Source organism: Lineus longissimus, chromosome 1 (genome assembly GCF_910592395.1).
Source record: "Lineus longissimus chromosome 1, tnLinLong1.2, whole genome shotgun sequence".
Lineage (NCBI taxonomy): Eukaryota > Metazoa > Nemertea > Pilidiophora > Heteronemertea > Lineidae > Lineus > Lineus longissimus.
The window spans coordinates 3,667,233-3,694,610 of record NC_088308.1 but is presented as its reverse complement, the minus strand read 5'-3'; the positions used below and the strand labels follow the sequence as shown (position 1 = coordinate 3,694,610).

Genomic DNA, 27,378 nt, shown 5'->3' with positions numbered 1-27,378 from the left:
ATGGCAGACGAGAACGAAGAGAACGAAACCATGGAAACGGCGGAAACGGTTCCAAGGGAGAAAACTCCTGAGGAAATAGCGGACTTGAATCGCAAGTATAATAAACGTAAGGCTCTAATCAAGGCCTTTGATCGTGAATTCGAGGGGGTTGAGGACATTCTCTCCAAAGAAACCCCTAACAAGGCGGAACAAATTCTGGCAGAGGCCAGTCTTGAAGAACTTAAGAACATATTCGACAACGAATATGAATTAAATAACGATATCGGAGCGGAACTCGATGGCGGCGAATTCATCATTGAAATGGATAACATTATCGTGCGGCGGAGTCATGAGCGAAGACGTCTCATGCGTGTAAAACTGTTCGTTGAGGATTTCAAGGAGCACGCAAAAGCGGAAACAAAGAGGGAGAAACGGGACGGCACACCTTCGTCGGCAAAAACGGCAAGGTTGCCAAAACTAAGGCTTCCCATATTTGATGGGACATTCACAAAATGGACAGCCTTCTGGGAGACAATGGAAGCAGACGTGATAAACGGTAACTTTTCGGATATTACAAAATTTAGTTATATCCTAGGGCAATTAAAGGGACCAGCGCTGGATGCGGTCACAGGCATCCACGCGACGGGAGATAACCTCGAGACGCTGACGACAACACTAAAGGAGAGGTTCGGGCAACAACGGAAAATTGTCCGAGCTCACGTGTGCAGCATTTTCGACTTGGAGCCACCCGGACATAGCTACGCAGCACTGAGCCAGTTCTACAACCACGTCATGGGAGACATCAGATCGCTCAACAACCTGGGCATCGACACGGAAGAATGTGCGGCGTTCATCATCCCAACGATGGAGAGGAAGCTGCCGAGACAGTTCCAGGACAAGATGGGGACCAGCGGACAGGACGGAGCCTTCAACCTGAAGGCGTTTTTAGAAACTTTCGTAAAGCACCTGAACAATCTAGGAGAACGTTTCAGTAGTGAAAATCGCGAGAAAACCAAACCCGCTGAAAGTGCGAACCGGAAACCCATCTCTGCCGCAACCTTAGTGTCCAACAACGGGACAAAACCAAAATCATGCGTGTTCTGCGATGGAGACCATTTTCCATCAAATTGTACAAAGGGTGATTCGGATCGATTCGCGGTGGTCAAAGCCAAGCGCTTATGTTTCAATTGTCTCCGACCGCACTCTGCCAGGAATTGCAGCAATCGCAAAAATTGCAACGTCTGTAATCGCAGACATCATTCATCTCTGCATAATCACTTTGCTCAACATTTTGGCGCGACGAATGCTGGTGAACAGCAAGGCGGTTCTAGTACTACTCAAACATGTGCGATACCGCGTGAAAAATCACGGTGTCCAGTAGGCCTATCCGGTGCAGGCCTATGCGACAAATCAGAGTCGGGAAGTGTCGTAAAATTAGAATCCAATAAGTTGGATAGGCCTAACGGATCGGAACGCAAAACTAGGCCTATAGATCCTGCTGCTGTAGCAGCTGAGACGGCAGAAAACAACAAAATTGTTTTGTTGGAAACGGGTCGTGTCACCTTAGAAAATGGTGATGCACAAATTAAGGCAGGGGTACTCATAGATCGGGGCAGCATGCTGTCATACATTCGCAAAGATACGGCTGTAAAATTAAAACTCCAGCCACACGGTAAGCAGTACCTAAATGTCAACGGTTTCGGGGGTCATGTAAGCAAACGGTGCTACGACATGGCATCGGTTAATGTAGCTACTAATGAAGGGCCGAAGGTCATGGATGTCTTAATCACAGATGAAATTGTGAAGCCGATAAACCAAAGCGGATGGAAAAAATGTTTGAATCATGATTACATAAAGGAATTACCCCTAGCGGACAATCTTGGTGCCAAAACTGGCAAATTAACCATAGATTTACTCATAGGATGCGATAGTGCATATTTGTTCTTGGAAAATCGCATTATCACGGGAAAACGTGGTCCCACTATACAGTTTTCAAACATCGGTTGTTTCTTGTCAGGCCCATTAGAAATAATCCAAGGGGATAGCGCTGATGCCACGACCGCCGTGGTCGGCCAAGGTGATAACGAAAGTGAGGATCGGGAGGCGGAATTGTTGAAAACTTACATGGAATCAATAACGGTCAAAAATGACGAAGGAAGCGATGGTAAGTACGATGATCAATTCCTCTCAAACTACCTTGATAAAATGCAATTCAAAGAAGGTCATTATTATGCTCCACTCCCCTGGAAAGATGACTACCCGGAGTTAAAAACCAACGTGGACGCCTGTAGGTCCCGCCTCAATCAGGTTACATCTAGGCTTAGAAAATTGAATCTTGCTGATCAATACATGAAAGTAATGCAAGAAAATCTTGATAAGGGGTATGTCTCAGAGATCAGTGATGCACAGGCCTTAAAAGAATCAGATTGTCACTTCATGCCACATTTTCCGGTATTGAGAGAAAGCGCAACCACTCCTGTTAGAATAGTGTTCGATGCTAGTTGTGGTTCGCCATCATTAAATGATTGTTTACACGGTGGGCCAAATATGACACAAGATCTGGTAAGGTTGTTGATGTTATTTCGGACGGGAAAGTATGCTATCAGTGCAGATCTGGCCCGGGCTTTCTTATCGGTTAGGTTGCTCGAGCCGGACCGGAAGTATGTGCGTTTTTTGTGGTACAAAGACAACGACATGACGAAAGAAGTTGTGCCGTATACCTGCAACACAGTCATCTTTGGTAATGTCAGTAGCCCATTTGCCTTGGCAGTCACCTTGCATAAACATCTGACTCAGTACAACACACCTGTATCACTAGACATGTTGGCAAAGACATACGTTGATAATTTGTTGTCAGGGGTCGGCTCAGAATCGGAAGCCTTGAAGTATTACCATGAAGCTAGAGAAATCATGTCTTCGGCAGCCTTTGACTTACGGCAATGGGCCACAAACTCGGAAAAACTAAATGAGAAAATACACGAAGACGGTACAAATGCAAAAGCAGGTCCACAAAATGTCCTTGGCTTAAAATGGCATTGTGTCAGGGATGAGCTTTCGGTTAGCGAGAAACGGTTTGAAAAGGACAAGGTCCACACAAAAAGAACGGTAGTCTCAGAGACTTCTTCGATTTTCGATCCTCTTGGTCTTGTGGGTCCAATGGTTGTGCCAGCTAAAGCGTTCGCAAACAAACTGTGGGTTGAGAGTAAGTCTTGGGACGAGCATCTGACTGAGGATCAGAAACATGAGTGGAATGACATTCGGGTGTCATTACAAAGAGCGGATGAGATGAAATTTCCAAGATGGTTGAATCTTGAATCAGATAATCAGTTGGAAATCATTGTGTTTTGTGATGCATGCCCAACTACGGCAATCGGGTGTGTAGCATATGGTAAGCAAGGCAACCGGGTCACATTGCTGGGTTCTAAGAACAAGGTGGTATCGCAGAAAAACAACAATCTGACGGTACCAAAATTAGAATTGCAGGCCATGGTGATGGGAGCCCAATACGCAGATTACTTGGTCAACACATACAGGGACACTTACGCAGGAGTAAACGTAACTCTCCTCACTGATTCGGAGATAGCCTTGTATTGGGTGAAATCTGACAAAAAGTTGCAGCAATTTGTCAAAAATCGGGTTGACCTGATCAGAAAGCTCACAAAGGTCGAGCAATGGTTTCACGTCAGAACGGCTGACAACATTGCTGACATAATATCACGGGGTACAACACTCCAGGGACTGGGGAGCTCTGTTTGGTTACAGGGACCCAAGTGGTTAGAAGACGACAGCATCACTTGGCCAATCAATCCCCTAAATGATCACAAAATTGAGACAGTGTTGGTAGGGAGTGTAGAGGTGGAAAATGAATTTCTTCCAAAAAACACTAGGGTAGGCCTAACACAAATCATGGATGTCCAACGCTACAGCTCCTACACCAAACTGTTAAAAGTGACCTCATTGGTCACCCGAGCTTTCAAACGTGGAATTCAGGCCAAGAGCAAAATTTCAGCGGACGACATGCACGCCGCGGAACAACTATGGATTCGTAGCACTCAACAAGAGGGGTACGGCGATGTTCTGACTTATCTACGGGCAGAGAAAGCAAAGAAGCAAAAGCTTCCCAAGCGACCACCATTGGTCAATCAACTAGGCCTATTTCTCGCAGACGATGGCATGATTCACTGCGGGGGGAGGGTGCGTAACGCAAATGTCGAATTGGACAGGAAGTTTCCGATTCTACTTTCAAAAACTAGCTTTTTGTCAACGCTGATCATCCGGGATGCGCACCAACGTATAGTGCATTATGGTACTGGGGCAACAATGTGTGAACTCCGGAAAAAATTCTGGATCACATCCATGCGTTCTACAGTTCGTCAAGTTGTCAAACGTTGCGTAATCTGTAAGGTTGTAGCTGGAAGACCTTACTTGACACCACTGGCACCAGAGTTACCTGAGTTTCGGTTAAATGAACTAACCGCATTTAGAGCATCAGCAGTAGACTTTACAGGTCATATTTACGTTCGCAATAGGCCCACAAACAAGGTACAGAAGGTCTATGTAGCATTATTCTGTTGTCTGACAACTAGAGCGGTTCACTTAGAAGTAGTCCCAGATATGACGGTTGAGTCATACTTGCGTGCCTTCAGACGGTTCACATCAAACTGTTCGACACCTAAACTTGTATACTCGGATAATGCCAAAACCTTTAAGGGCGCAGAAACAGAAATCAAACGGTTGTTAGCTAACGTGAGTGGTGAAAGAGTTCAGAATCACCTTACTAGAAACGGCATCTCTTTCAAATATATACCGGTGCAGGCTAGTTGGTTTGGAGGTGTGTATGAACGCCTTATCGGGGTAGTAAAAAGCGCCATCAAGAAGACGCTTGGTAAGGCTCTGGTTGACAGTGATGAATTAAACACCATGGTTAAAGAAATACAACAAGTTGTAAACAACAGACCGCTAACATATATGTCGTCGGAGCCAACTGAATTAGGTTTACACGCGATCACTCCGAATCACCTAATTTTCGGTAGAGATATGGATCTCTTACCTCACCAAGAGGTAGAAAACGCAGAGTTCGACCCAACATATGACGGGAAAACCGCACTGGAAAAAATGGCACACCACAGATGCGTATTGATCAATCATTTTCGGAAACGTTTTTATGACGAGTACGTGGCCGTGTTACGGGAACGTCACATGTACGAAGTAAGTAAACAGAACGCCACAGCAGACACAATACGCTGTGGGGACGTGGTCTTGGTTCATGATAAGGATGAACGTCGGATTAACTGGAAATTAGGAAAGATCGAAAGTTTGAATACCGGCAAAGATGGGTTGACGCGTTCCGCAACTGTGCGCACAACATCGGGTAGATCAAACCGTGCGATTGGAAAATTATATCCCCTGGAATTGCATGTTGGTCCAGAGGAAGTGCCGCCAAAGGCGGGAAATCACGTAAACGAAGGTACGCGACCGCAGCGCGCAGCTGCGAAACTCGCACGTGAACGGATACAGAGACAATCTCAAGACTAAGAGAATTCTCTCAAAAACTTTGTGTGAACTATATGCATGATAAAAGGCACTTGTTATTAACATTTGGTTTAGGTTTCAGTAAAGGTTGATCGGAAATCATTCATATCGGAACTTAGTTGAGTTTAGTTTGAAGTCATCACATTACCTTTAAGTGTATACTCATTCGTTGTTGATGTTTAGACACACGACTAGTAATTTCTCGGAATAACCAAGATTCGGATAATTGTCAATCGTGACATTGTTTACAGTAAGATGGTTATAATTATATCGAGTTCACGTTCTTTGTCGTGTAGACAATATTCTTTCTGATGGCTGATTACATTACAAGTTTAACTTCAAGGATGTCAAGTTGACATCATCTGTTGATGGATTTGTCTACTTTTAAAGGTACAAGTTTCTAGAGTTTTAATTAGTATGCATGTTTTTTAGGTTTCACTTGCATTTACTGTTTCTTGGCCGCGGGGAATGTCGGGAATTGTCATCCCGAATATACTAAAGTACATCAAGTGTCAATTCAGCCCACGCTAGGTCCTGGCGACTGGTACAGAAGACATCCGTTTCTGGTACATTTCACCAATCTAGGGATGGTCACTCGGGTTCTGTTTATCTTAAAGGCCTTCCCACACCAAGAAACAGGAAGTGACTCATGCTTTCTTCAGAAGCCAAGGTTTGGCAAGATTAGTATTATAGCAAATAAAGTTAGTTCTCTGATGGTAACCAAAGAGTTTGCCTCGTTCTATAGCATCATATCCCCAAACTTCCACAGATGTTTCTGGATGAAACATACCAGACTGGCAGCGATGACTTGCAACTCGGCAGGTAATTTCTAACCCAATGCCCCTCTAAAGATGCGTAAGTGTAAATGATTGATCTATCTTTATCAGTGCAAGTCGAATCTTTCTATCTCATCTGATGATCTATGGCGTTTTGAAGTTCATAGCATAGCCAATCTGTCATGCAAGCTTGAGTCAGTACAGCAAGGCCTTTGATAGATCCGCACCCAAATCTAGACATGACCAATCATGACTTATATCATTCTTCAAAGATGATTTATCGCTTGCTAGAGAGACAACACCGACACTTCTGAACCATACTCTATTTATGATTTATAGTGTAATATTAAAAAAGCCGTCTGGCATGTTTTATAAGTTGGCATGAAGATTCTGAGAGTAATTAAAGTGATTAAAGCGAGAGAAAGAGGATCTTATTAATACAGGAGAGCTTGAAATCAGTTAGATTGATGATACCTTCTTGCAGAGCTTTTGTACCGGTGATGCTACAGATGCTGCTCCTCATCTTTGGATTTTTTCCCCAATCCGCAACACAGATGATTTTGGATTTTTGTTGTTGCTGCTGTCAACTATTACAACCTAACCACCGTCCTCAATTTCGTTCCCTTCAAAATGAAATGGTTGTCAAATGACGATAAAAACTCGACTGAAATGAGGTGGCAGAAGTTGAACGATCGACGCACAATCTCCCCCCAAAAGCCAAGAAACTTTCATATTTTCCATACAGATGACAACATTTCAACAGTGATTGATCATGGCAATATTTCATATATTCCCAACTCCCCTGTCAGCTACCCGTCACAAGCTCAACGTTATCCAATTTAATTTCACTCCGAACCCGAAAACAAAAGACCTCAGGATCCCTGGCACGTCACAAGCCTGTCATAACCACCTTAACGATGACTTAGGACCAGATTTGTGTGTATTTAATACATTCACCACGTGTCAGAGTTTTGAGGAATGGATTTTTGAACCATCTTTCCAGTCAGATTGTAGTGATTTATTAGATGGGCGCTGTCAGGGCAATCCTTTAGGACTAGCGGCTTTGTCAGAATGTCGACTAGAATCAGCCTCTGGAAAGAGATCTCACTTCATCATTTGAGAATCTTCGAGAACCCTGACAATGGATTTAAAGATTTTATATCTATGGGATGATGGTGAATCTTGCGAGTACAGATACAAGTGCTGTTGGCCTGGAAAGATGGTTTTTTGGGTTGCGAAATTCAGTTTATCTTTTGCCGCTAGAGGTCGTTCTATTCATGTGACTGGCGCTTTGGGAGGTCGCCTGAAATTCTTTTTTTCTCTCGTAGGCTTTCCCACTCCTTCAAAATATTGGACGTGGTATTAGTGATTAAATCGCAGCTGGAAACATGCCGCAGCGCCAGTCAATGTATGATGAAACAAGTGGCATCATGTTTCGTCCCTTCGATAATGGCTAGCTTCGTATATATCCATCAATAACCAAGTTATAATATTGAGGGGAAAAAGCCATGTTCAATCATTATTTATTTCCAAATGATTTCCCAATCAGGAATGTGCGAAGAGTTGTTGGTAGTGATTGAAGAGCGCGATAGTTGTCTGCCTTTGACAGATCGACGCAAGTTGCCCCCTGCAATATCCCACATATGATGGATGGGTGAGCTATGAGAGTCATGTCAGCCCAGCACAAAAGCTTAATCCTTGGGGGCACTCGCTCCTGACAGCCTATGGTTATGTAGCGATATTGCTTTTCAATGAAACTACAATTGCAATTAATAAATTAGTTTCTTGTCGGGATTTTCTTTAATAAAAATTCTTCCCCTGACAAGTTGATGTATGAGTTATGGGCGCTGCTATCTTTGTTAATTTCCAACCAATTCATTTTAAATGATAGTTGCAGTGAATAAGGCATGGTTTGGGTATTGTTCACTTTGACAGTTACAAATTGACCTGCAGCCTCGAGGGGGAGCCGCCTGGATGACCAGGGTGGACAGCCTATCACGATTTGCTCAGAGGTCCCCGACACTTGGCACGTTGACGCGACACTAACATTTGAAACCTAACTGATTGTTCTTCAGTTCGGGATATTTCAAAGAAGACTTTGATCTATAATTGACCCATCCAACCAAAGACCGGGTTAGCTTGCAGATGAGATCGAATTGTAATGCAATTACGCCTAGTCCTGAGTTTTTCCTATCACCATTAACTTTCAGGTGCCAAGCATACCGATAAACAATGTAAGGGACCTAGTTTTGCATGTCACCATCAACGTTTACATATAGATGCCATTCATACGGATAAGCAATTTAACATGAACCTAGTTTTGCCTGTCACCGTTAACTATCAGCTGCGAAGCATACTGATAAACAATGCAACATGAACCTAGTTTTGCCTGTCAACACTAGGCACACTGATAAACAATGCAACATGAACCTAGTTTTGCCTGTCAACACCAGGCACACTGATAAACAATGCAACATGAACCTAGTTTTGCCTGTCAACACCAGGCATACTGATAAACAATGCAACATGAACCTAGTTTTGCCCGTCAACACCAGGCATACTGATAAACAATGCAACATGAACCTGGTTTTGCCTGTCACCATTACCTTTTAGGTGGCACGCATACACACACACACACTAATAAACTATGCTTTTTCTCGAGGAAAGATGGCTCATGTTTTTGCTTTGCATGTAAATGTTTTAGAAATGAAAAGGAATCCAGTTGAACATCGGTGTCTAACTTTCTACACTGGTAGCTGCATACAAGACCACCGCTTTACCACAATCAATAACCTGTCGCATATTTTGCATTTTAGATTGATATTTCGAGGTAGAGTCTGCCATGTCTGGTCCTTTAAGATAATTCAGGATAATCAAATTGGCGCTGTTTTGACATCTGTGTCGGAAAGGAATCGAGTTTTCTTAACTTGGCCATCAACATCATAGCCACCGCGGCATTCTTGTCGTTTCTGGCTTTTCTCTAATTAACTAACCATCATAGCTCAATATCAAAGAGATGAGATGTTTGTATACAATGGAGTAGACCAGGGGAGCATTTCAAATGTACCAGTTCATGATTGGCCCATAAACTAGTACCAATCCAATCGAGGCTGCGACTCCTGTGATCAGGGTTCAGAGGAAGTGCGTGCCCGCACCAGTATAGGCAGGTCCGTCACTTGCTTTTTGATCGTGGGGGGGGGGGGGGGTACCTCTTTTGTCCTCTGTCACTCAGAAAATCAGCCAAAATCTGCATGAAAAACATGTTTTTGATGAACCTTGGGGGCATTTCGCCTTTGGCCTCAACATGTAGAGAAACTAATGGCTCAACTCGGCAGATGGGCCTGTATCAAGTAATGTACTTTGAAATGGTCCCTAGCACTCATTGATAGTGAGGAATCCTTCTCCTTCGGCTAATCTTCGCTTTGAAGTAGGTTTGATATACATATGCTGACATGGCAATGGCAAGGTTGCTTTGATAGGCTTTGATTGATGTGTTTATAGGGTTAGATACCTCGGAATGAAGTTTACAGATAAACAGCTTCTACTGTAGACATGGGCGATTCTATTACCTAAGTGCAGTGCGTTGCCGAGTTCATCTGACAGCTAAAGCATCCCTAAACCTAGCTGAAGTCGGCAAAAGTAATTTTACACGACTACTCATCAACTAAACTAAAGGACCCCATTGATCAATCTGGCCAAAAGATGTCAGGTCGGGTCAGGTCAAGGTCACCTAGCAACTGGCAAGCGCGGAGTTGGCGCCACTGTTCTGGTTATTGATATTTCCTGTCAAATGACCTTGCCCTTCCTGCCAAATGACAAATGACTTGTACATTCAACACATACATAAAATGTACATCGTATGCACGTACTGGAGGTTGAAAGTACCGCTCCATAATCCTCAAAGCCTATGCTGTAAAATAAAGTGGCAACCATTAATTATGATTAATTGATATCGCTATGACATATCAATGATTATCATGAGAACGGTCAATGTGTCCGCCATGATTTATTGCCCATTAGACACATATAAATTTCTTCTCTGCCCGTAATTATCATAATTATTCAATTAGCGTAAAGTGCAATTAACATGGTGGATGTAGCATGTGGCGATTGTGCAGAACGCTGTTGTTATCCGACGTGAATATCTGCGGGAAGGCGTCACAGCGCAAATGTTATAACAGTATGTATATATACTGTATATAAATAACCCCTAAAATTTCTCTCATTTCAGTTGCAGTTTGTGGTAAAAAAGAGCGACGTCTAGCGGCGAGATTTCACCTCACCAGTTTAGCATCATAGTCACAAAGATGCAAGGTTCCTTCCGCGTGGCACTGATGTTGAACATCTTCACTTTTTATGTCTGTAGAGCGTATTTGGCAAGTGGCGGAGGTGCTACCCCTCAAAGCTTTTACGAAGGAGCCTGTTAGAACAGCCGCTTCACTAGCTCAATGGCTTCGTGGCTTCAAAAGCCTAACATTTTCCCCTTGACTGCAATATTTACACGATGTTTCAGATAAAAACACAAATGGACGTGCAAGTCAGGTATAGTGAAACAACTTCAATTTGAACCGGATATGTGTGTCACCATCGCTTCCTCTGGTTTCGTCTTTCCTTCACCATTGACGCACACAGCTGCTGTTATCAGATGTGATTTTTCGGTCAAGGCTAAAATTCACATGAAAGTCCAGTTTATCAAACGTAAACAGTAAACAAGTTTACCGTTAATAGCAAACTCCCCTATGAACCAACGAACAAAGCGTTCGTGGCAGCTTACATGCTGGCCCAATCTGGTGATCAGGTCATCAATAACAACTTTCCTGTCGTTCCAGCTTAAAAAATCAAGATGCAATCGGATTATGTCAGGCAATCTGACAACTGCATCTTTGGCGAGTCCATGATAAATTGTCTAAGCCATTAGAGTGGTTGGAAACACGCTTCATCATCCGGACATTTGCCAGCGTCTATTTTTATAGACGCCTTGGCTCCCTGTTCTTTCGGTGTGACTGGTTGGTGCGACCATGTGCAGTGATCAGAGGACTGTTCGTGTTGCAAGATCATATAAGATTGTCAGAGGTGCAAAAGGACAAGATCACGGCAAATGATGTTACAAGGAATGTATTCCGAACTTGTCGGAATCTTCGTGAGTTATGTATTCCTTTGAAATGACGGTGCATCAAAGCCAATACAATGAAAACATCAAAGTCTTTGCCTGTGTTATGGCGATGTCGTAATATGAATAAACGGAAGTTATATATCATTTGCAACAGGCCTTAATTGTAATCGTCCCTCGTTATATCCGACACGGACATTTCAAATGCTCTTTTATGTCATTTAGCCTTTTAATCAGATACTTTTTATGACATTGCGAATGTTATAAATGATCCTCCTCAACAGGCACATTTGACTGAAATGCTCATATATTACTTTTATGAAGCCCCGCTTACAAAGGACCCGGCCAATCGTTATTTATACATGTTTAATGCCAGTTATATATTCTATGACTACAGCGAGACCGATGAGCATAAGGCCAGGGATCGTGGGTATCACCCGTCCGGAAATGACAATAACATATTTCATCGGGAAATTAATGGTTAGCATTGTCATTACCATTCAAATCATTATATATCACCCCGTGGCATGGGCGATGTTCAGAGCATTCAACATTCATTCCGTTTGTGTAACGTGGAAAATGTTTGACTAAATGGTACCTTGTTTTGATTAATGAGGAAAATGTAGTATCATTAATCATCTGCCTGTGATTCATAAATCATATTCTTGTTGTGTTCTTGGCAGGGGACAATGGTAGTGTCATGACGCCACCACTTCCAGGTGGGCCGCGACAAGTCCCCTCATCCGGCGGCCAACATCACATGCTAACGACACCAGCGGCACCTTCAGGAGCAGATGTTCCGAGACAGAAGACGTGGAATGGTTGCAGGGGACACTAAGCAAGAAGACAATACATTCACTGTTCTTAAATGTTGGAGTTTTGAGTCGATAATGATGTTGGCAATGGTTGGCGACCGAGGATCATTTGTGAGCAAGCACACACAGTCAAATATGCACTCCCTTGAGAACAAATAATGTTGTTGTACTGATAAATCTGACCCGAAAGTAATTCGACGTCTACACACTCTTGCTTCCCACAGGTGACCAAGGCTGTATGATAGTCTCAGAAGCCCTCTCCTTGGGCCAAGCCATGGTCCACACCACTGATCAGAAGAACTCGCCACGAGCACCTCAATGCGGTCATGTATTGCTGACGGGTTTCCAACGATCGTGTGGGGAAAGGCCCTTATTTCAATCTACATTAAATGGTAACTCAACTGACGCCATAAGTAAATGATATCTTCATCCTCAGCACCTCGGCTTGGGGCACCTCCCATTTGGGCAACACGATACCATGCTTTCGAATGGACGCCACTTTCTGTCAAGTTTTTCCAGTTTCCCAGGAACGCACCAGGAGAGGACCAACCTTCTAAGATTAATGAGCTCTAATTTGGTTCACTGACACTTGCCTACTGTACGATAATTGATTTCTAATTCAGGCTGCTACATTGATGTGTAAAAAATTCGTTTTAATCTTAGTTAATGCTATAATTAATTCTGGAGGCATCTGAACCTAAACACCAAACAAACGACTAATTGTAACCCAATGATTGATTGCAACCTTTCTCATTTATTTCGTAGTTAACTTCTCCTTTTCTTGATGTGAAGGATCACTATAGCTCGGCGCATGCAGCAATATTGACTTTCTCAGGGTTGCTTTGGCCCACATCTGCTTTTTTGTGGATGTCGCGTAGGGCAATCGGACATGACGTATGTCCCATCACCAAGTCCGTGGTCCAATAAATGGTCTCCAAGCACTGGCTCAAATATCAGCAGAAACAGCTCTGTGCTTGCTATACTGTTAATACCAACAAAGGGTAACCAAACATCGAGTACGCAGAGGGAGGCTGGTCTGGCAGGGGTGCTCGCAAATGGAAATCCCTCTGCGAGCATCTACAGGAGAGTTTTTCAGCGAGTATGCGAGATTTCATTTGTGGCCAAAAATACAGATCTCATTTCGTTCAATTTTCACTTGTTTTCTCTGCATCTGCACCCTGTCAATGTCATGTCACCACTGAATAGAACGAATTAATTCTGTCTATCACGTTGGCCGCATGATCCAGTGCGAATCACCTCCTAATGTCATCATTGTCCGGTTGACAATCGCCCTCACGATAATGAAACAAACTTGATGTAGGCATTCGTGACAAATTGTTTCTTTTGGTTGTATACAGCGCTTTGATGTGACAGGTCCCGCGTGATGGATGGATTAGAGATGACTGACAAGTCTGCCTGGGAAAAGCCATTGATACAGCGCCGGAGTTAAACTTTGATTAAGTGCCTATTGTAAAGGGTTTCGTGAGCATGTTGTGGTGTATCTGATAGGATTTTACAGTTTCCGTCAGGCAATGCTTTAAATTGGAGACAAGTGATGATAATAGGGATACAGGCGCTATCTGCGTGATAGGTAGGTTCATAGGGTCGACTGACAGATTGATTGCCGGGGCACAGAGTAACCCGAATGGCAGTGCATGCCAGGGACTGTCGCCGTCAGGAGTTTAGAAGGGCAGTTGAAACCTGCTTGAACTTCCAAAAGTAACGGCTTCACCATGCACTAAATGAAGCATGCATGTCCGCTTACTAGCCAGTCATCAAAGACAAATGGATGCAAACCACTGTAAAACGTCCACTATTCTAGCCTTCATGTCACATCGGTGCTTTGAGAACTCTGGTTCAACCAGTCACATTATTCCCACAAATCTAATGGACCATCGGCAGCACCACCACGAGTAATACCATTCCGAAATCAAGGGCTTCTTTACACAAGGATAAAGAGTGCGTTTGTGAACACTGCTCCGTGTCAACAAGATGGACCCACAGAAGATATTGTTTCTCATTTCACACGGAATGAACCAGCACTATTTATTTAGATATCTAACCATCATTTATGCAAGATAAACAATCATAAATCTTTCCAATCAACTATCTGTGGTCTCGAATGCTGTTTTATTAACACTAGGCCCAAAATAAAGGTCGCCTTGTCTCCTGAGCAAATTCAGATAACTGGTCTCGAAGCAGGTGGAAGAAGTATCCATATTCACACATAAATTGACAATTCAGGACAGGCAAAGGACCCAGCCGATGAAGCAGTTCATCAAATGCGACTATTAAAACATGGCCGAGTGGCAGGCAAATTTCCGCCGCTTAAAATTCAAATATGCAGGTGCGAAAAATTAATCAATCAACGCTGGTTCGTTTGTTATGTTGTTGAAATGAGTGGTCAAATTGATGGCGGCGCTGGGCGTTGTTTGTTGAGCATCGTCAGCGTCGTTCTGGTCAAGAGGACAGACGAGAGATGAATTTATCAAACCCTTTATCCAAGATAATATGATGTACGACTGTTTTCTTTGTGCATTCATAACTCATGGGTGACATGCAAAGATGCCACAGTGTGCAATAAAAAGATAAGGCTTAATACTGGCAACAAATTAGGTGATGCTTGCTTTGCACCATTCTTAGATGGGGAGATTTCTTTAGTAATTTGTCGAGCCTCTCCCTTAAGACGTACAGTGGTTGAAGCTTTGGCTCGAACCCATAGACTGGCTTGACCAAGCCAATCTATTGGTTCGAGCGAGCCTAGTTTTCGTTGGTAGTGCCTTCGAGGGTTGTCTTGTCCACCTTTCAAAGTAAACGCTCTTGGTCATCACTGGCCTGGCTCCAACATTATTTATTTGGAAGCATTCTAATGGAGCTCGTAAGACTTCGACCAAACTTTCATCCAAAATATCGTATCATATTACAGCACCACCAATAACAGCATTTCACACAATGATTACCTTGGAAGGCAGATGGCACGAAGCAGACTGCCTGACAAACTGTTCTGACTCACGTTTGTAAGATAAATGGTTATGGATCGATCTAATATCAAAAGCCAACTCATCAGCAATATTTGAATGTTTAAGAGTGATAATAAATTTCATTCTTCGCTATAACCATTTGTCAAGTTGATAGATAAAAACTCAAGAATACATTTCGCGCTGTCAAACGGTTGAGAAAAACAGGGGAATAAATAATGCGCAAATGGCGGGCAGATGACGGTACGGCTCATGAGGCGCATGGAAAAAGCGGCGCAGACTTCCAATATAGAGGACGATAAATCATCGTCATGAAAGTTCTTATGAATGTCTTTTCAGCACTCCACCTGGGCCTACGATTGATGTCGTCTGGTTCATCTTAAGCCTGGTTCCTAGCCGACTACCTTGGCACTAGGCCTACTCAGTTCGTGTAGATAAAGCGCATCCCTCCCACACCTTTACCCCGGGATCCGTAGGCCTACATGAAAGTCTCTACATCAAGACAAACATCTTTGACTCCACACGCTCTCGTAACCGAGTTCAAATCATCCAGATCATCCTTCGATCATGGTGTATCGTCTGCGAATCTCATCAAATGTAGCCTATGTTTTCTGACGAGACACAAGCTTCTCTGAAAGCGGACAATAGTGATTTCATTCCAGAATCACCCAAATGTATCGAAAAACCTGAAATAAACTTTGCTGAAATCATTTGAACTCTATGATTGATGTATGTTTCAGTAGCCCTGCATGGTTTCGAATCTAGAAACAACTTGACATGTTATCTATGGAGCGCCAAAGAAACAACAATTGCATCCCTACACCCATACAATATGTCCAATAGAGGAGTTACTCGTGTATATTTAGACGTCGACCAAATGGATATAACACAAGTATAATAGGTAGCCTAGACTTGGTTTTGGTGGCAAGATGAAGACGTAAAGAAGATACCGCTTCACCTGATGAACTTCAGACAAAGGGACTTGCCTGTAGCCATTTGTGGCCAACTATCAGTAGTGGGGAAAGAAACCAGGCGGGCATGATCAATCACAATCCATAAGGAAATGACAATCTTGTCCGTTTCCAAGCAGGAATCGAGAAAATAATTCATATCTTTTCATATTTTGAAAGCACCATCATTCATAGTTGGATGTCATCTGGTTATGTTGTATGGTTTGACTACAATTTGACTACATGATTGAGAGGAGGCCAGCTTTTGTATTCACGTACCTTAGTGACACATTGTCACATCAATCATACAGGAGCCCCGCTTTATTTTCCCCTTCGTGTATCGTCCGTTTTTGCCTTTGAGATTACAGTCATCTGGAGCTGTCTCAAGCAGTGCCTACACGACACCTGCCGGGCAGATGAAGGTGTAGCCTGAATTTCAAAGCAAACGACACCACCATCGCTTCTTCCGGTCATCCCGCGATTACACGCGACATTTGACCAAATGACAAAATAAGAAGAAGGACGGGAGGGGCCGAGTTGGAAGTCCAAACAACAAGAATGCTGCTGGTTTTTGGGAATATATGTGGCAGGATGACGCTGAGACATGTGGGGGGGGGGGGGGGGGTCATGGAATATCGTCACGAATATAAGGGAATCAGGACACGTGAGGCAACTTAATATCTGTCAGGTTGAGAGCATTTGTCACCCGAACGTTTCCTTCTGCTGCTTTTAATTGATGTGCCCCTGTCAGATGTGTAAACTGAGAGATGAATGACCGACATACCCCAATCCACATTTTCCTGACAAGCATTATAGCGAGACGTCGGCGAGTCTTTGTAAAAAGCGAAATGTTGGTGACGGGATGGGACCTCTAACCTGTGACTGTCAGGCAAATTTGGAAACAAGGCACAAGTTTTACAGAGCTGACAGTTTAGTGATTTATGGGCGTCTTGCTTGAGAAAAGTCGATGGGCACTCTGTTATTACAGACGCCGGTTTAGCCTGATATATGGCTAACTAAGGGAGCATTATCTTCTTATAAAACCCATTAAGAACAATGGAAACTCTCGTTTTTCAAAGCGAAAAATTAACGACGCTTTTTGCACTCAAGGGTGGGAAATAAAACGTCAACATTTTGTGTGGTGTGTTTTAATTTATTTGCTATTTTCGCCAAGGAAATTGAACAAATAGACTTAATGGAAGTGAATGATGTATGCGTCTCATTGGCTTTCTTGCCAACCGATCTATTCTGACTCCGGTTTAAATTCAATTTCGAAAAACATCCATCTTAATATCTATAAAGCGCAATAGGAGAAAGAGGGTAATTTATAACTGTTGTATTGCACGATTAATTATTCTGCGAGAGCAAATTTTCGATAAATTACAATTTTAACTGCGAGCTTGGTAGTGCGCAAGCAAGCGTTCACTTTGAAAGCTGGCCTCTAAGATATCAACACTTTCTCATTAGTAAGTCGAAGTCATGGTTCATTATGCTTCGTCAGGAACAGGAGCCTCTTAAAAAACGATAACAACAAAATCACTGGACATCTGAACTCATTTGTTGTGGCTGGCCAGGTCATCCCCGTCATCTTACACTCGGGTCGTTTACTTCTCTCGAGCCCGCCAGCCTCTATTCCCAGGGGTCAGTGCGCTCCCCAACTTCCGGTGCTTCTATGCGGCCATTTTGAATTGTCACGGTGAATCAATTAAGTAGACCCCGGATGTAGAGGTTTTATGGACGAAGCGTAATATACCAGCCAATTCACTGGCGGATTACATGTACTGTCCACTCGTCTAGTGAATAAATATGGTACCTATCCATTTTTTCTGGCCTCCCGTGGCACCCACCATGAACACAAACACGCGGAGGAATATATCACCAAAGGGACCCGCGCGACTACAAATCAAATATACGAGAAAAGCATTTTTCTCTTCTGATTTACAGCAGATCAAGATGGGGTCATAAATGTCTGCTCCCGGGTTTTATCTTCCTCGGTGCCACTCAGAGGGCTTATTGTTGGATATTTATTTGCCAACTGGAGCCTTCTGACCCCTGTACGTGTATTTAGCGTCAGAATGTTTGATCAGGCCTTTCGCGCGGGCAGCGTTTGGTTGATAAATCGACTAGACTGCCCCCGTCTGTCATCTGTAAGGCAAGATCTGAACTTAGAGTGTCTGGTTACTCTAAGATCTGAAGCACACCGAAGTCACTGGAGTATACACCATCAATGATACATCGCTTTTGAAGGAGATATAATGTGCCCAAGTCATTTTTCAAGGTATCTCGACTCTTATCGCCATAATGAAAAAATATGACAAATTACATGGGCTGCATAATAAAAGTGATAAATGCGCATAGTAAATTTCGTAAATCAAAACTGAAAGGTTCCAAATTATAGCAGGAGGCCATACTTTATCGAGATGGTCGTTATTGCTGGCGTTTATTGCCTCGGCGCGGTATAAAATACAGAAGAAGATGAATGGGCAGCCTAACTAAAACCATGTTTATAGCTCATTTTACCGATTAGGTTTTTTACCGCGCTGAACATGGCAGAGAGTTATTTTCTCAAGAAGATGGTGTGCATGGCTAATGTACTTAGCTGTTATTGCTGCTGACATGCCTTTGAAAAAATCAGTTCAATAGGTGGCGCCATGTGGTTCTTTCTTTTCAAACCTCGTCCCTATAGAATTTTTAGATATTCTGCAATGCAGAACCGAGGCCTTGGCTTAGTGCTGCTGGAGCACTTACAAGTCCCTGCAAATAGCATGACAACACATTTGATAATGTTCATGCATAGTGCAATTACGTGCTGTGAGAATACCCAGTGCAGTTACGTCACCGTGAGGATCTGTGAGGGATACCCAGTGAAGTTAATACGTAGGCCTACTATGAGTGCAGTTACGTCACTGTGAGGGATCTGTGAGGGATACCCAGTGAAGTTACGTAGGGTAGGCCTATGAGTGCAATTACGGACTGTGAGGGTACGAACTGTGCGGGATACCTTCAAGCCACAGAGAATGACTTTGATTATTATCATTCGTTGTAAGCATTTGCTACCATCAAAGATTATTCACGTGTAAACCTATATGTTGCCGAGAGGTTAACATTTACCGAATGTTCAAACATCGATTTCGATTACCCTCAATTTATTTCTTGGAGAAAAATAAAGAGCTGACATGAATTCAAAAGAAAAACTTTGAGAAAAAGTCGATTTGAATTGTAGGTTGCTGTTTGCACGGCATCCGTTCGCATCCAAATCACAACCGATTTCATTAATTTCTTTTAATGCGGCAATAAATAAAGAGATTTCATTTCACTTTATTGTACTCTTGTCATTATTAGGGCCATTATACGATCAAACTATGACAGGTGAAAAATGCCTATTTCACCTGATATTATCCATCTCATTACAGACTTCGTGTAGATTTTCCTAAGCAGCCGAAATGAATATTTGGGCAAATTAATTCTGTTGAAGATTTAGTCGAAATCGTGGCAATAATTGTCAATAAATATAAGGTTTCTTTGGCAACACAACTAACCCGTCAGTTGGGGGATTGGAAATAAAAATAATTAGATAATGAATAATGATAGCAGATATTTCTATCTTTATTCAAAATGTGCAGTTTCGCACGAAACCGCTTGATTTATGAAATGGTGCGATTAACCCACCTGCTCATAAAAAACCCTTCTGATCCAAATAAGTCCAATCGCCACAATTATAGCAGAGGCAGCATATATTCATCAAACGATAGGGTAGGACAAATTCTCTACTTGGATACTGATACCTGTTACACCGCCATTTGAAATGGGAATCAGTTGAGGAGGCGCGTTTGGCAGTGTTGGCCTCCAACCAGAAACCGAATGCAGACTTCTGGTGACATGAGACTCATCAATAACAGACAGATAAAACCATCGATCCGTATCCGGTAGTATTTCATCTAAAAGTACATTTTTCATGGTACAAACGACACACATAAATCAGCAACATGTCGTGAAAGTATTCCTTGGTTTTGGTAGTAAACAAACTAAAACGTTGAAATAAAACAAGTGTTGATGTACAGTGATATTAAACTCGTCGTAATTTCACAATAAAAGTGGTATCATCGTTCTTAGAAAATTGGACCACAACCCAATTTATGTTTCTGCACTCAGGCTGTACCTGTCACTCTGGTCGTCATACTGTCGGTGTCCCTTTGATAGCCAATGCCGTTTGAAAGGCATTTTATCCGAAAATCAGCCATTTGTTCCAGGAAACTAACCCAACGGCTGTAAGTACACAGTATGAATAACATCATCATGAACGGATGTTCGTAAATATTATTTTGTGTCATTTTTATTGAGTTTTATGATATTCGGGGCGGCAGATGGCGCTTGTCGTATGACGTACGGTTGTGGGCGAATTTTATTTTTATTATCATTCAATTGGCGCCGTGTGATATTTGAATACAACTTAGAAATCTGCATATATGAAGGGTCTATATGTCCCACCATGTGGCAAATCTTCCCGGAAAGTACATTTTTGTGGCCTGAGAAAATGTACCACATATGCATGTCGTTATTTCACAGTGTTCGTTTCAAAGATAATCAGGCCTATGACTTGCATGCATACATGTACACATGTATATCCTTCCCTAAATCATACTTCCGAGGAGAACTTAATCACAACCAGAAGGCCGGAAGAACACTTTAAATTGGCCTGTGTAAGACAGGCTCAACTGGAGGGGGGTAGAGAGGAAATGTCCTCAAGGTCCTAAAACTGTGATTTCCTGCTGATTTTGGCCAATTTTTAGAAAAATTTTTTTTGCTCCCCTCATGATCAAAAGCGCTATGAGCTAAGTGCATATACCTAGACTAGACACCAGACCACACCTACGTATTTGTTATGCACAGTTATGATTTTATGGGATACTGAATTTTGAATATTAAAATAAAACTGAGTTATCAAATGTACATGCATCATAATGTATACGTGGAAACGTATCTCATGCACATCCATAGACCTATTTATCATCGCTGCCACAAAAACATTAAAAATGCATACTTCAAAATTGATGATGGGACGTTTATCATTCAATTCCATTTGTCATCGCTTTATATCGATGATTAATGCACAATGTCAGGAAGATAGGCCACATTACACATAAATGCCATTTTCAGCTTTGACGTCACACCCAAATGTCATTTGTCTCCTACAAGTTCATTCGAGTCAATGGTGTTCAACATGACTGAATCTGAAATTCTTGGATTTGAAATTGAGAATTAAAAAAACTCAAAACGATGGTGGTGATAAGAAGAAGAGGTATATAGGCTTAACCAAGACTGTACGACATGAACTTTTAGGAAAAGACCAACTTTCCAGCTCGGTTAGTTCAAATAAAATATTTTAAAATTGAACTTTTTTTGAAATTTTCCAATTATTGTGTCACTACACGTACATTGTTCACACTGAATATCATATGCATCAATACCGTCGACTGATATAGAAATACTTAAAAAAATGCCAAATTTCAGCGAAAAGGACGTATAACTATAAGAACTGCACAACGCCAATGTTTATTTCTGCTTATCTCCCACCGGGAATAGGACTTCAACAAATAAAATGTACATGTAGGTAGGCAATTGGTGGGCATTTATAGTGTAGGTAACAGGATTGGTACAGTTTTTAGTTATTTTCATGCATGACATGCATGAGGCTCACATGTTTTTCAATGATATGCATAACTATAAAGTGCATGTAAGCTTGAAATTAGTTTTCATCCATAATGTCAGCGCACGTGAGATAAATGTTAAATCCAAACAGAAAAAAACTCAACGTATTTATCATTTTTCTATGTATACATGTAAATGATTAATGATATGGTAATGAGAATAATTAAGCTATAAAACATGTTAGGCTATGCGTCATCATTTCGTTGAATTTTATGATATTTTCATCAATCAAGGTTCACAGCCTGTTTCGACAAAGTAGGCCTACATTGTGTATATACGGGTACATATGTATATAACAGTGTAGGTCACTTCTTACAAGTCCTGAAGAGATGATGGGTCTAAAATCTTTTGATGGTACATACATATTCACATAGTACGTGTAGTATATTGTACATTATAAGCAATTAGATGAAATAGGTTTAGCTTCCAGTCATGGGAGACATACCAAATTGCCTGCAGAACATCATATAGACTGCCACATATACTTTGTATTGTCTATTATTTTTTGGGGCATACCGCATTTTGCTATCACTATGCAGACACGCCAAGGCTTTCGAGTATCAACTGATCACCCTCCCACAGCGGGCCTTTGTATTGTTCCTAAAATCCACTCAAACAAAGACCTGCTATGCGAGGGTGGACAGACATGTAATGCCTTCCGAGTCTCCAATGGTCATCGGATACATCCATTTGTAACTCACTTAAAACATTTCGCTGCCGGCCTGTCATGACAATCGATCCAGTGGAGACCTCTGCGTCTTTAATATTAACACTCTGGCCTTCAACCTGAGGAAACCAGGGGTGAATGTGTGTGCATGGCCGTAAGAAGCGAACACCAACCCTAATTTCCTCAGGGTGACAAGCCTTACATGTAAGTGCTTATTATCCATTGCTTCATCAAAATTCCTTTTGAAAAAAAATCTTCATTGGAGGAGGTAGATTATGTCATGGTTGCCATTTTGGTAGCTGTCAATTATCAATTTTATGTTAAGGTTGTATGTGAATATCCTCTTATCCTCCGACAACATCTTAAGTACAATTATAGGTAACTTGTTCCAGTACTACCCGCTGTCCCCGGCCCCTGTCCAAAGAGCTCTTCGCCCAAGTTTTCTGCGGTGAAAGTTCGACTAAAATACCTATAGGCTACTTTATACAATCATCGTTCCTTTGAGAGAAGCTTATGTCAGTCCTCATTACTCATCATATTTATGTCGGAAAGTTGGCTAACTAAATGTGACAAGTCGAACATCAGAAAGGAAAATGGATCACGTTCTATTCAGGGTTTACCCTTGTAAACCCATTACTAAATACTTACGAGATTTCTAGCAAATCTGCGATCCTATATACCCGCCAAAGGCGTCGTCATCCTATGCTAATGCCGCTGAAAATTGGATTGTTTGGCAACAACATCCCATAGTGGATTGATGATGGCGGCTCACTGAAGCCAGAGGGTATCTCTGCGGCTAATAAACCACCGTGATTACCACTGTCCCAATCTTGCCCTCTAATTATGCAAATGTTGAAATATTATCACATTGTCATTGGCCAGAAATTGGTGTCCGTCCCCTCGGGTTACTCCATATTAAACAGGCGCGTACACCAGATAAACGCGTCAGAATTCGTACCCAATGGCGGTTCATTCTGACAAGTTAGATGGTAACCTACAAGAAATTAATTTATCGTGCTCCTAATGAAATTCCCATCGCCCTGAGAATGAATTTTCAACAAGGTTTTGCCGCGGGTTTGAGCGAAATTGATAGTGTTTACAAGCCGCTAATCAATAGAGTAATAATAGGATTATTGCAGCGAACGCTGGAACAATAATTTCAGATATATCAGACAAAGGATTCGTGGCAGATCGAGCACATTTTTAGTTGATAGAAAGCTGCCAGTATCGGTAAGAAATGAATAATTTATCTGTTCCGATTGCGAACACTTAGCAAGTGTTTCTTCGAAATTGATGAAGGCTGAAGATGAGGACAATGCGGTTTACGTCCATTATCAAAAGACTGAGGAATTTTCATGCAAACAAAACGATTAAAAAAAAAATTACAAAGAAAGCCCAACCAAATTGTTATGAGCCTGAGATGATGAGGCCATAACCTTCATTTCCTATACCACTATGAGGCCATCCATTGTTCAAATCTTCTGATGAGGGAATCAATTGTTTACATACTCCATTAGGTCACCCACCCCGATTCTCGCCTGAAAATATATGCTATTCTAAAATCTAGCGTGGCCTCAATTTTCTGACATGACAAGTAAAAAAAACAAATACATGTCTTTATAAAAATCAGCAATTGTACTGACATTTTCCGACAGTGTTTTATAGAGACTGATTATCTCATAAAAATGAGAGATATGCAGTGTTTAGTTATGACTGCCTGTGGGCGCCAATTATGTTTTAAGATACCCTTTGAAACATAACACGTACAAGCATGCGATTCAAAAGTGTGTTATTATACAAAAATACAAAATTGTGAGGTCTTATGTTATTATCGCTGTGTTAATTTTTTACCTGTCTATTCTCCTCTAGGGTGTTTGGTTTAGCAATTTACAAGAGCTTGTCCCCTTGGGCAGTTTGCTTTGTCACAAAACACGCACTTGAAAAAACCGCGCCGCGAATTCGTATTTGACATGTTTGATTTGCGAGCTGTTCTTTTGATTTTGAAACTTGGTAAAGCAATGGTAATCGTAGGATGGTATTTCTAAGGATGCGCCTCTGGGAAGGAGTAAACAATTTATGTAAAATACGTTTAGGGAGAGTGCCGACTGACACGGCATCCTATACACCGCTCCAGGCACGTCAAGAGAATACAGCCCATCAAAGATGCAGATTGTCGGGGTTGTGTTCCACCACACCCATGCGCGCAAACCCTTTCGGAATTATACCCTGGCAAGCTTACAAGGTGTTGTCAGAACCTTTAGCTTTTAATTATGCCACTTTAGATTTATTCCAAATGATTGGTACTTGGATGTTAGATGAGCTGTTTGATTGTTGGTGATTGAATATGAGCCGAACTTAACCGAGCCTGGTGCGATGGGTGGAGCAGGCAAGACACCAGGACCGCAGGCTATTCTCATGCCGTCATTGCTGCTCTTGACGGATATTCTGTGCGCACATTTTGAATTTTATTGCAGTTTCAATACGAAACGAGAAGATTTTAGTTCCCATCTGCATTTGTCATCAGCACTTATGCACTTACTGGTATATACTTAAGTAGTTCAAATACCATGTAACATGCAACACCCTGTAGACAAATGCGTATCACAAAGCCACAAATGAACGCTTGTTGTATTAATGGCAGCTGAATACATTTCCATGTATCTATCAAAGATAAGCAATCTTTCAAATGAATTATTGCATATTTAGACGTATTTATCTGACCCCTCGTATCGTTGTCACATCACAAACAGTTTACGAGATGATTAATGAGAGAACAGTTACAATGAATCATATGTAGCGTTTATGGTGTTCGAAGCCTAGTTAATGACTGTGAGAAAGTGACCAAATTGTTCGATACGTATTACTGATAAATATTGATATATGGTGCTGTGTATAGTGTCAGATTATTCTGTACTTCGATGACTTCTTTGTCAAAAAAGGTGGCTGACGGGCACCATTTTGGACCACTGTGTCAGAAGTACACTTCACCACACCCGGTGTAACATGGAACGCTGTCCCTATAGGGGCCTCTCGACAGATTCCCACTTCGAAATGTTTGACAAATAAAAGAAAAACATTCAAAGCATTTCACGAAAAAGTTATGATAAAAAAGACCGTCGTCCCTGGGTGGGCTCGAACCACCAACCTTTCGGTTAACAGCCGAACGCGCTAACCGATTGCGCCACAGAGACGGCTTGACTTTCATGGGAGTTTATGAAAATAATATAGGCCTACGGTAAATTGCATCGTGGGATGTTTACTGCGAGAGACTGCTTTATCAAAAAACGGATCGGGCACCCTGGGTCCTGCAGTGTGGCTGATGTCGTCCCTCGTCCCCATTCAGCAAGAGACAACTTCAATTCCCTGACCGAGATATCTTGGCAGACTTTGAAAGGTTGGGTTGTAATATCCACAGTAATATAATAATATCCAAGATGTCCTGGCACACTTTGAAAAGTTGGGTGAAATCCATTGCAATAGTTCAGTAAAAAGTGATGCAAAACGATGTACAGGGGATCTTACCGCGTAAAGTTCCGTTTTGGAGTCGAAATATCGGATCTACCTTTTTTGGTTATTTCTCTGTACACGTAACCCCAGTGTTCAAAGGTGCTGATCCTAGAAGGTTACTTCTTTCTGATCCTCTGTTGGGTGACACCTTAGAGTAAACCTTGGTTACTCTAAGGTGACACTGATAGCTGACTGAGTTTCCCTGCCATGCCCAATTGTTTCCAAATGATAAAGCGATGAAACACGCGGATAGTCGCAACTGATGACAGGCAGTATAAAACATATCAATTCTCGTCGACCTAATCTCGCCTGATTTATCGTTATTTAAGGCGTCAGCATCTGCTAGCAATGAAAATTATGCATCATAAATAAAAACAACAAAAATAACTGTTTTAATGAAGTTTTATCTTCTGGTCCGTGACACATGGTTAAATGAATTCTTAAGAGCATGGTCGGTATCTTTGCCCACACAACGAGGATTTGCGTCAGCTTAATGACCAATATTTTAACCAGTTATGTTTCATTAGAGAACTTACACAAATACATCAGTAATAGTCTAAAGTGGCCCCACCTTTAAAATATATAATCACCAGGGCAGGATTGAATCATCCTGCATTTTCAACGATATCATTCATGTCCTTCCACTAGAGCCAGTTTCAGTCCACTGCAGCCGTGATCCATGACTGTGTTGTGGTAACTTGGAGGCAGAGGCCGCGGGGGGGGGGGGGGGGGGAAAGCGGAGGTATATCTGGTCGTATTTTATCGTTTTGAAGCGATGTCAGCAACAAAAAAAATCTTAAACGTCTTCCAAAATAGACAATAAGGAGTGTGTTGACCACGATCGTGACTCTCAAACCCGACCACTGAACACGCGTTGGAAAAAATTACTCAAGAGTGATAAAAGTGCGAATATAACCTCGTGTCCAACGTACAGAAACGTCACTCCGGACACGCGTTGCATCGATATTCTTTGCGGATGCGGCGTCCCATATCCCTCTAGCAACTCAAAGGTGTTATGTCAACAATAACGGCATTCGTGCGTATTTGCCTGCAGTGGAAATTGAAACTGTTCACTAGAAACCGATCGGATATTTGATGGATATTTGATACATTAGATTTCATCCTATATCATTGCTCATGCAAGCCCAAAAAAGTGTAGGGGATCAAGGGTTTATTTGGGATGCCCTTGGTAGTTTGGGCGATCACCTCGTTCCTGATGGATACGAATGCGTTAATTGACGTATAAAGGAAATTGATTACATCATTCGGACTGAACGTATGATGCTTTGCCTTAAACGTATGACCTCCGTGTAGTACAAGAGGTATACGTGTGTGATGATGTCAGATTATCAGAC

General features: G+C 42.1%; 1 protein-coding gene and 1 non-coding gene across 2 annotated transcripts; one reads left to right on the top strand and one right to left on the bottom strand.

Moving 5' to 3' along the window:
- Nucleotides 1-5,514, top strand: LOC135496842 (uncharacterized). The gene has a single exon (XM_064786391.1). It carries the CDS (start codon nucleotides 1-3, stop codon nucleotides 5,512-5,514), a length of 5,514 nt encoding a protein of 1,837 aa, XP_064642461.1.
- A 20,119-nt stretch (nucleotides 5,515-25,633) lies between these two features.
- Trnan-guu (transfer RNA asparagine (anticodon GUU)) lies at nucleotides 25,634-25,707 on the bottom strand. The gene has a single exon. It is a non-coding gene; the product is annotated as a tRNA-Asn (tRNA).
- Nucleotides 25,708-27,378: the final 1,671 nt, after the last annotated feature.

Coding starts and splice junctions, on each gene's coding strand:
- LOC135496842 (XM_064786391.1), top strand. CDS start 1: ATGGCAGACGAGAACGAAGAGAACGAAACCATGGAAACGGCGGAAACG.